General features: G+C 34.3%; 1 protein-coding gene across 2 annotated transcripts; it reads left to right on the forward strand.

The window, feature by feature from the left end:
• Nucleotides 1–1,991: 1,991 nt before the first annotated feature.
• LOC115977673 (GTPase Der) lies at nucleotides 1,992–9,709 on the forward strand. Of its 2 annotated transcripts, none has more exons than XM_031099688.1 (10): nucleotides 1,992–2,203; nucleotides 2,433–2,713; nucleotides 2,806–3,154; nucleotides 3,299–3,523; nucleotides 3,879–4,138; nucleotides 4,836–5,056; nucleotides 5,621–5,746; nucleotides 6,727–6,912; nucleotides 8,808–8,945; nucleotides 9,033–9,709. In XM_031099688.1, the coding sequence occupies exons 2-10, from the start codon at nucleotides 2,533–2,535 to the stop codon at nucleotides 9,330–9,332; spliced, it is 1,986 nt and encodes a 661-aa protein (XP_030955548.1). In that variant the 5' UTR covers nucleotides 1,992–2,203; nucleotides 2,433–2,532; the 3' UTR covers nucleotides 9,333–9,709. The 2 variants fall into 2 exon arrangements, with proteins under 2 accessions (XP_030955548.1, XP_030955547.1); XM_031099687.1 differs by having other exon boundaries at nucleotides 1,992–2,199.
• The last annotated feature ends 1,886 nt before the right edge of the window (nucleotides 9,710–11,595 follow it).

Consider the following 11,595-nt stretch of genomic DNA (forward strand, 5'->3'; position numbering starts at 1 on the left):
CTGTTCCTCAATCATGAGTTTGTTGTTATTGTTTTCTAGCGCGCGTTCCCCCCAAAGTGATTTTTCATTTCAAGGGATTATTTATTGGTACTTTACTTTGTCACCAAAATTTGAGTGTTGTTTTCATTGTAGTTATTATTATGGATTATAGATTTGGTGAGTTATATCTATAATTTAGATATCAATTTATGCTATCACTTTTCTCCAACAAAAAAAAAAAAAAAAAAAATTATGCTATCACTTTGGAATAATACATAACATGATCAATTTATCCGTTGATTAAGTACTTTGGGGTGTAAATCATATTTCTTCACTTGCTATGTTACCTATGTACATGTTTTAGAGCTTACTATATGCCGATAAAAGTTGCTTAAGGGGCAGCTTTTCATAATCATCCAGTCTTTTCATAAAAAAAAAAAAAAAAATCATTTTAAATGGAACTCTAGAGTATGTTTGGATGATTTTTTATATTGGCTTATTCAGTTTTTAAAAGAAGTTATGTAAAGATACATATAAATTTAGAAAAATTAAGGTTTTAAAAATTTGTATGGAAGGTGGAGTTGGAAGTAAGTTGACATTTTAAACAAACATCGGAGGCATTATGAATATGATAAGAAAAATGAGGGGGGGGGGGGTGTCCACAAACAAGTGTTTTATAGAATTTCAAGATGTAAGAGTATTACCAATATACTATCAAACACGTTACAAACTTACATGACAATTCATTACGGAGCAAAAAACAAAGGTTGAAATACTATCATAACTATAATAAAAAAAAAAAAAAAAATTTACATAGAAACTTATGTAAATATGTCATGTCAACAATATAATAAATAAATTGTGGTCTTCATAAAAAATAAAAAATTGTGGTCAATTTCTTAATTTAATTTAACTTTTATTTAATATTTATTTTATACATAACATAAATTTTAAAAAATTACTAGACACAATAATTTTCAATATAATATATATATATATAAAATAGAGTATATTTCTTAGCTTTGTTTTTTTTTTTTTTTTGTTGGTCAATGTTTCAATCAATTATTTCACCTATATAACGTCAATGGTGGTGAGTGCTTTTGTGAACAGTAATATGTTAGTTTTACAAAAGCACTATTCATTGACAAACTAACACATCACTGTTCACAAAAGCACTAACACATCACTATTCAACTTATTTTTACTATTATTTATGGGTCTTACTGCACTTTTTAGTACTATTTATGGGTCTTACTGTACTATTTTAACTAACTTTTACCTTTATCTATAGTACTTTCAGTAATAATTTTTTAGTTTCAACAAAATAAGCGGTATCCAAATACACCCTTAGCGTGAGTTTGGATACCAGCATTTTTAGCGTTTTCAGCATTTGCGTTTTTGGCTAGGTCGTTGAGTCCCATGGCACTATTCACGACTTAGCCAAAAACACAAAAACGCGCATACCAATGCATTTTTGGGTCCAATGGCACTATTCACACAATTAAAAATTATTTTGTTACAGTGTTTTCCGTAATGAGTTTTTAATTTTTAGCAAATAAGCGGTATCCAAATACATCTTTAGTATAAAATTTTGTGATTATTCATCAAATGATGCTACCCTTGTCCGTTGCAAATGGTAATGGACACCAAAATTTTATGTTGTGTTGCTGTCTGCTACTGTTTCCTATTTGTTCTTTGGGTCATGCTAATCAGTGCTCTTAGGGCACTGATTAAGAATCTAGTTATAAAATGTTTTTATGGGAAAAGAAAAAAAAACAATTAATGTTTTGATAATTTTTTTTTAATTTCTCATAAAAACGATGTCAAAATTTTCTTAAAATAGATTCTTAATCAATGCTCTAAGAGCATTCGTTAGTATTTCCCTCGTTCTTTTCCTCTATACTACTCTTTCGAGGAAAGAGGGTTACTTTAATTTTGGTTAATATATATAGCTCTCTTTATATTAATAATAAAATAAAATATTTATATGTTTTTTAAAAAAGCATAAACTACATGTCGTCTAGTCCCTCGCTCATTCCCTTTCAAAAAGGTGCGACAAGGTTTGTTTTGTGGCGCTGCTGAATTTGATAGTTGCATGAACTTGGCTGCAAAAGCTCTGGCCTTTGATTTTCTTTTCGTATTTTCATAGTTGAAAACCCAGAAAAGAAATCGTTTTTTGTGTCATTGTCTGCTTCTTCTCCTTATTCTTCTCCAACCCCGGTAGGTACTGAAAACTTTTCCAAGTTGCAAAGTTGTTTCATTTTTCCAGGGACGCTTACCATCTGTTTGATATAAAGCTTCAAAAAAGTGATTTTCTTTCCGGGAAAAGTTTAGAATTTTGTTTCATTATATTGGATTTTTAGAAGTTGGGATTTTTTGGTTTAGTCTTAAACATTGCTGTGCCCGTGCCTTTTATGCTATACCCGTATTGATATTCATTTTGTACATTGTAGTTGGAGTATTTGGTGGCTTTGGTAGCAAGGAGTGGGAACTGTATATGTGTGTGTTTCTATGAATAGTGGGTGGCTATTAGAATAACCAAAACATTTGGGTATGTCTCATTCATGGGTTCGAGCCCTTTCAGTCCGGAAGAGGCAATATGGTCTTGTTGGTTTACTTCATAGAAGCACTTCTCTACACAACTGTGTGACTGAGCCAATCCCATATTTCTACGAAGAAAGACACCACCTTCATTCTATAGCACATTCTGATCATGTTATCAAGATCATATCCGGTAAAAGCCCTAATCTTGTTTCATTTGTCTGACCCTTAACTATGACAAAGGTTGCCAACTCTATGGTTGGTCATGATTTTGTTGATTTCCAGGATCACTATCTAGTGCGGCCATTGTCAATGGTAATCGAAGGAAATCTTCAGTTTGGAATTGCTGCAGGTCAATCTTGAGCCTGCATCTGCCTAGTGCAGTTCAGGCTACCGGGGGACTTTGCACTCTGGCTGAAAGTGAACTGTTGGATACTGAGTCGCGCAATGATGCAAGTGGTCATTTGGAAGAGCCATATGCTGATTTTGAATCTGATAGTGGTGATGTTATTAAAAAGAAAGTTAAAGGTGTGTATGAGAAACCAGTGGACTTCACTAAAGTTGACATTAATTTGCTTCCAACCGTAATAATTATCGGGCGGCCAAATGTGGGCAAATCGGCATTGTTTAACCGGTCAGTTTCAATTTTACATGCTTAGATCTATATTAACTGTTGTACAAATGTAAATTTAGTATTCTTCAGTGGATTTTGATGTGTATGTTATTTTCTATTTCTTGTTGATTATTATTATTAATTGTTTATGTGGGTAAATTTTAGTTTAATTCGAAGGAGGGAGGCTCTTGTGTATAATACACCAGATGATCATGTTACTCGGGATATACGAGAAGGTGTTGCCAAACTGGGTGATTTGCGATTTAGAGTATTGGATTCTGCTGGACTAGAAACAGAAGCATCTTCAGGGTCTATTCTCGGCAGAACTTCAAAAATGACTGCAAATGTGCTAGCAAGGTCCAATTTTGCAATGTTCCTGATAGATGTGAGGTTAGTTTCAGGGATGACTTTCTGCATCTTTCATGTACTACACTCATTTAGATATGAAAATATGGCCTACAAGTTGGGAGAATTCAAGGATAAATATGAGAAGAAAATAAAAAATTCAAAGAGTCTTATGTTAAAGAAAGAACTATTTACAGTTGTACAGGTTACAATTGGTCATTCTGCAGTATCCATATAACCTGGGGTTGTTTGTTGGATGTGAGATTGGTGTACATGAATAATGAACATAAATTTATAGTCACCCTACCTGGAATGCTTGGGTGCATACTTTTGTTCTCTTTTCATTCCTTTTGTTTGAAAATCTCAAATTTTTTTTTTTTGGATTTCGTTTTGTGACTAGAGCTGGACTTCACCCCCTTGATTTGGAGGTTGGAAAGTGGTTCCGCAGAAATGCTCCTGGGATCAAACCTATAGTAGCAATGAATAAATCTGAATCACTTTTTGATGGTAGTAACTCTCTTAAGGCAGCTGCTGATGAAGTCTATAGGTTAGGATTTGGGGATCCTATTGCAATATCTGCCGAGACTGGACTGGGTATGACAGAACTTCATGAAGCTCTTAAGCCTATGCTTGAGGATTATATACTTCAGGTCTTAAATGGTAAGCAAACCTCATTTCCAAAAAGGATTTGTCATCCCACATTGAAAAATTGGCTCTTTTTTAAATTGAGGATCTCCCTCAATATTTATAAATTATAAAATTGTGCTTAATTTCCATGAAGGAACTTTGAACATCTACATGATTTTAGCCTTTTAGGGCTTGCATGTTGTATGACATAGAGTTGATTTTTAGAGGCAATTGAAAAAAAAAGAACTGTGGCTATTGAAAGATAAATGCAGTGCTTTTCAAGGTTTTTTTTTTTTTTTTTGGGCATTTGGATGATACAATTATGGACCATTTTCTTTAAAATAATCTTTCAACCTAAGTTTCATGTGGGATGACTGCTATTTTCCGTAAGTGATACATTTCTATAATTCTATCAAGGTTTTCATTATTCCAATATCTTTAGACTTTGGATCTAGTATAAAGTCATGAAACGGAAATCTTGCATATATTTCTCTAATTGTGTTGTCAAAAAAAGAAAAAAAGAGAGAAGTGCTGTTATCTTCATCTATTGCTTTTAACTCCAAGTGGTAGTGACTTGGGGATAACACCCCATAAGTGGAGGTCATTAGTTAAAATCTCCTCTTGGGTTCAAAACTTAATTTTTTTTTTCAATTATGTTTTGATAAAAAGAGCAAACTATGTCATCATCCTATTACTTTCTAACCCTACTTTCCACTTTTCCTAATCCTAGATGAAGATAATCAGAGCAATAGTGAGGACAGTAGCTGTAGTGAGGATGAGCAAAGCAAGCTGCCATTACAGTTAGCAATTGTAGGACGGCCTAATGTTGGAAAGTCTACCTTGCTGAACACATTGTTACAAGAAGATCGTGTTTTAGTGGGCCCAGAAGCTGGTTTGACTAGAGATTCAATTAGAGCTGATTTTGAATTTCAAGGGAGAAAAATATATCTGGTAATATATGCTTCCTCTATGTTCTCTTTTTAATTGTATGCTTTGTTGCTGCATTGTTTTTATCTAATCTTGGTTTTCTTGTTCTATTTGTTTGTTTGCCCTTAATGTTTGATAACAAGTTAAATGGATGGATTTCTCTTCATGCATGATCATTTTTATTGTCCTCTTTGCAAGCTTTATTTAAACTCGACAATCTAAAAATTCTCACATAGCATTACTTCATTTTTCTACCCCAACTTTGACAGCATTCTTAAAGAGTCCATTGACTGTCATGGCAGCCATTGATTATCTCAATCTTAAGTTCCCTTACTTGTTTAGTAATTTTTCTTTACTTTTATTTTGTATTTATGATATTTTCATTGTTAAACGTAAGAAATTAAGTACCTGGATTTGGATTTCTGGGTCCCAACGTACCCGACCACAATGTGCTCTATAGAGCCTGGTGGCTATAATGTATTTCAGTTATGCTTTCTAAATTGAAAAGTTAATTTTTATAGGATGCTATTGGAGATTTTTATGTTTGATTCTCAAGTATGTTGTATGATGTTGTCTCTTATTTTGCAGGTTGATACTGCAGGTTGGTTGCAGAGGACAAAACAGGAGAAAGGACCATCATCTTTGAGCATTGTGCAGTCAAGAAAGAATCTAATGAGGGCCCATGTAGTTGGTTTGGTCCTTGATGCAGAAGAGGTTTGTCAATACATTTTGTTTTTCTTTCTGCATTTTCTGTGATGGTATGATGAACCTATGACCGTCCTTTAATATAATAGATTACTGTTAAGATGCCGAATTGCAGTTCCACCAGAAAATTTTTCAGCTGTCATGTAGTTCTGGAATGGACATAACAAAATGTGGTACATTTGTTTTATTTTTTTGTTACCAGAAAAAAGAAAGTTGTAGAATTGATTGAGAACCTTAATTAAGCAATACTATCTTTCTTTTTCTTTTTATTTTCATAGAAGGTCAAACATGAAACCTAAAAGCAGAACTCCAGTAAATATAATGAGAATTCTTTTTAATTTGAAAAGAATGAAAGAAAGGGCTATCGCAGATCATCCATGAAATATATATTTAGTTATGATTAGTTCTATACTTTTTTCCTTAGGTAATTAGACTGTTTGTGCATTTTAAAGATAGTTAATTATCATGTACGGCTTGCAACAACTATTCCTAGAAAGTGGATAATTATGATTCTACTAAGTTCTTTTTGTTAACTTCTCCCATTGTACAACACTTTGGAGTATGGCTGTAATATAGTTGCTGATTTCTGAACCAGAATGATACAGATTTCAGAAAACAGAATGATAGAGTTCATGCTATTGTTTCTTTGCTATGGTTATTGCACAAAGTGTGATGAAAGTTAATAGTAAATTACTATTCATAAGCCCAGTGTTGGTTTTCCATTATAAAGGATGATAATTCAAATGTGTGAATGACATGAATATAGTGGAGACTGTTTCTAGCCTTGTCTCAGGTTTTCTACATGAGATATCTAACAAATAGCTGAAACTGAAGATGGTAGTTAAAGTAACTGAATGATGAAGATAGCAGTTTTACATGATCCATTCCCTATGTTAATTTGTGTGGATTACACATTATCAATGCTGTGACCTGGAGCATCTACAGATCACTACATTTTTTGTTATAACTTTCATACATCTGATGATCAGATTGCAAATGCTAGACGAAGCATGACACATGATGAAGTAGTTATAGCAAGACGAACAGTGGAAGAAGGGCGTGGTTTGCTTGTGATAGTGAACAAGATGGATCTTCTTAGAGGGAAACACAATTCTACTCTAGCTGAGAAGGTCATGGAAGCTGTTCCTCTAGAAATTCAGACAGTAATACCACAGGTGTGCCACTTTATGATATAGTTGCATGATTGTATTGCTCAAGGTGTCTGTTATTATCTTCCACAAATGCGAATTTCATTTTTTGATTTTGTTTTCTAGTGAGACTGGGTACATGAATTATCATTTAGTTCCTTTCTGGGAAGTGAAGGAAAGTTTCTGGATTGGAGAAGGTCCTTTATGGACTGAAACAGTCCCTGTAGCTTAATTTAAAATTTTATTGGAGTTCTAATTAGAATCACACCATTCCAGGCTTCCACCTCAGCCTATTGGTGGCCCATCATGTTGGCATTCAGATCAATTCTCACCCCATGACCCTGAGAGGTGGACACCATTGCCTTGCATGGGCTTTGGGAACCCCATTAAAGTAGAATTCCATTCCATGCCATCTTGTTTGTAATCTGTGTGAGTCATTGCCTGAGGGAAGGGGAAGGCTAAATAGAGGAGAATTTGTTTGATGCTTCACAAGATTCAAAGAAAAATTGAGGAAAATAAATAGAACAGAAAAGGAAGGATGGACCTAGGAATCACCACCTAAGGTTGCTTGGAATCACTATCAAACTATAGAGAGAAATTTTAATTCCATATTATTCATCGAATTCAACATGACCATAACCTTTCCTCAAGGGCCAATAAAGAGGGTCCCAAATTACTTTAAATAAGGAAGAAATGTCAAATCCTTTAAACCCCACAAATTAAAATGAAATTCAAATCCCATGAATTTGAATTAATTCATATCTCACAATCTAGTTCAATGGAATCAATCAACATTATTTGGTGTCCGCAACACTGTTCACTCAATATATTTCCCTGGATGGTAAAATACAACCTGTTCAATCTATGTTAAAACAAATATTTGAAATAGAACAGTGGCCTGAACTCTGTCATTGTTGGGAAGTTTGAGATATAAAAATTTGGTCAACCAAAGTCACTTTTGGCACAAAAGTAGCGTGGTTATATGGGGGAATTTCTATTTTTGGTTAAGTACTTGATTTTCTGAAAGATATTGTTTGATTTGAATGTGGTTTGTCATTGATTCAATCATGAGATGGTTGATGAATAAGATGTAGTTTCTTCTAGTAGAAGTAGACATTGAGGCTGCATGTAGACCTTTCCTTAACATACCTGATATAGCTTATGTTATTAATCTTGTGAGCCAATATTCATACGTTACTTAACTGCTTAAAGAAAGAGACTCAACCACACATTGCTATGTGCTCCTGATAGTTCAATCATCACTGATGGTTCTGGTTCAACCCCTGACCTCTATCCTTAATACCCTCATTTAGATAATTTGATTTCCTGATAATGCTGTATGTGCTGTACAAATCAGATATTAAAATTGATGATAAAGTTTTATCATTTAAGCTTTTGGAAGTTGTGAACCAACAGGAATATGTGAATAGTTCAAGTGGAGGATATTGTAAGATAGCGTGCGTAGATTGGGTTTAAAAAGGAGTGGATTTTCACAAGCTTATAGTACACATGTATGCACATACACCTTACTGCTGGTTTCACTTTTTCAGCAGAATTGTTTTTTTTTTTTTGATAAGTAAAAGGAATTTATATTCTGTTGCCGGGACTTGAACCCGGGTATTTCGGGTGGCTTTTTTCAGCATAATTGTTTAATAGCTCAAATCAGGAATCAAAGTGAGAATAGGAAATTAGAAAAGATGCAAATATTAAGTGGTTAATCGGGACAAATAGTAAGTGCTAGATATTGTTGAAGAAAGTTCTGGTATAGTCATATTGTTCTATTGTTTTTGTTTTTAAAATTTCTATGAAGCAATACTTTAAAAAAAAAAGAAAAAAAAAGAAAAAAAAAGATCATCTATGAAACAATGTCCTTCAAATGGTGATAAATTAAGTATTTAGCATTGACATGACTTTGTTAGCAGGTAACTGGAATTCCTGTTGTATTTATTTCGGCATTGGAGGGAAGGGGCCGGATAGCAGTCATACGTCAGGTTATTGATACATATGAAAAATGGTGTGTAAGATTGTCCACAGCTCGTCTCAATCGTTGGTTGCGTAAGGTGAGTAGCCAAGGCCTTTTATTTCCTCTCTGAACCCTGCAAACAGTTAAATTGGTAGTAGTAAAAGTTTCTTTTCTGTTTGGTCAGGTTATGGGCAGGCATTCTTGGAAAGATCAGGCTTCACAACCCAAGATCAAGTACTTCACCCAGGTGAAGGCCCGGCCACCCACTTTTGTTGCCTTCGTGAGTGGAAAGGCACAGCTCTCGGATACAGACCTTAGGTTCCTATCCAAGTCTTTGAAGGACGACTTTGATTTGGGTGGAATTCCCATTCGGATCATGCAGCGGTCTGTTCCAAGAAAAGGTATGGATAGCACTAGTAAGAGCAACCGATCTTCTGGCAAGGGTAAAAAGATATCGACTGACAAGAGAACTGTCTCTGCTTAAGTGCATTTTTGATTTGACTAGAGGAGGTAATTTTGGTCCCCCACTGTTCTAGCTGCCTGAATTGGAACTGCAGTGATCTTGAATAGGGATCCTACAGTAATGGATAGAATCTCCATAAAAATACCATTTGTCACCAGTGATTTTGTATCAAATCAAAATCTTGGCTAATTGATCTCAGTGGGTAGCTCCTGGTTAGATGCTAAAATTAAGTAATTATCTTTATGGTCAAAAATATGATCTTTGGCTCTTCAGTACTGGATACTGTTTTGTCCTGGTTGGTTGTTTTTAAGCAATTTAAAGGAATTTGTGTGATTAGTATATGTAAATTATTAGTAATCGACGAAATGGTAATCCTGCATTTTTGTTGCTTTCTTCAATTTGATGTATTGTATATCAACGTGTTTCAGTGGGAATTGCCATGAAATGTCTCAATGAACATTGCCATGGTTAATTGAAATGTCTGCACACAAATTTGGCTTGTACAGTGTGACATATTGCAACCTGATTTGTCCAACTGGCAGGTTAGCTAAAGTTTATGCAAGGATAATTGACCTTCCTCCTTAAATTTTAATATGATGGAAGAATTCTAATAGAAATACTAACTGGGCCAATCATGGATCACAGTCAACTGAGCAGACCTTCAAATCTCTTTGGCCCACTAAGCATCTTTTTAGTCAAGCTTGAAGCTTCCCTTCCACAAAGAAAGAGAGAGAAAGACAGCCTTCCATGATAGCTGCTCATAAAAAGAAGGGGAGGGGGGGGGGGGGGGTGGTGGTGGTGGTGTTGCCAGGTGCTGAAGCACGGGTGCTTTGTATTCATTTCCCAAAGCCGGGTGGTAATTGTATATAGCGGTATTTCAAAACATTTTTTGGAGATGCCTCAAAGTGAAAAAATTATGAAGGTTGTAGAAGGTGATGCAAGCATATACATTTGAGGTCTACAGGTGCGATTTGATCCCAAATTCCTGTGCAATGACGATATCTTTTTTTCCTCATAGCGACAAGAGGTTTTATTATTACATAAAGTGAAAAAAAAAGGGATAAAAATATAAAAGATATAGCCAAAAATAGCCTCTAAATTTGATAAATATATATTTTATAGCTTTCTTTTCTACTGAACTAGTTTTATGGAACATCAATTTACGTGATTTAAGGAGATTATTATGATAACCAAAACTTATATCATATAATTACAATTGATATTACTCAAATAATTGATAGTACTCTCAACCCAAACTTGTATTTTCTCATTTAGGTATGCTGAATTAGACTGAATAGACCTAAGTGGACTGATTGGACCAAATTGGCCCGTATAGACCGAAATGGATTGAATGGACCGAATTGGATGGAATGGACCAAAATGGACCAAATTGGATGAAATGGACCAAAGTAGACTGAAAAGGACTGAATTGACTGAGGTAGACTGAATTCCAAAATTCACCGAATAGACAGAATTGGACCAAAGTAGACCGAAGTGGACTGAATAGGACTGAATAAGAACAAATGGACAAATTAGGACCAAAGTGGGCGTAGTGGACCGAATATGAACAAATAGGACGGAAGTGGATAGAATAGGACCAACGTCAACTAAATAGAACCAAAGTGGACAGAATGGACGGAATAAGATCAATATGGACTGAATAGAATCAAAGTGAATAGAATGGACCGAAGAGGACCAGTATTGACTGAATGGCTCTAATAGGACTAAAGTAGACCAAAGTGGACAGAATGGACCGAATAGGACCAATGTAGACCGAATAGAATTGAAGTGTATAGAATAGAACCAATGTGGACTGAATGGACTGAATAGGACCAAAGTGGACCGAATAAAACCAAAGTGGACTGAAGAGAACATAATGGACTGAATAAGACCAAAGTGGACCGAATAGAACTTTTGAATATTTATCATTTTTATTGCATTTTTAGGGCTCATATTTCAAAATTTTATTTCTATTTTGTTTGTATTTTTAAACTCAAAATTAAAGAGTTTAGCCCATATATAATAAAATTTCATACTTTTCAACCCAAAAATTAAGATAAAAAAATGAAATTTTGAGCTAAACTTGAAAAGATAACCTACAAAAAGAATCAATTTAAGACCCAATTAGTCCAAAATGGATTGAAGTGTACTGAAATTGACCGAGTGGACTGAATGGGACCGAAGTGAAACGAAGTAGACCTAATTGGATTGAATGGAAATTATTTAATTTTTAGGAAGAACAAATTATTTTCAAAAAATTTTAGAGAACAAATTATACATTATA

The sequence above is a fragment of the Quercus lobata genome, chromosome 2, assembly GCF_001633185.2.
Source record: "Quercus lobata isolate SW786 chromosome 2, ValleyOak3.0 Primary Assembly, whole genome shotgun sequence".
NCBI classification, from domain to species: domain Eukaryota; kingdom Viridiplantae; phylum Streptophyta; class Magnoliopsida; order Fagales; family Fagaceae; genus Quercus; species Quercus lobata.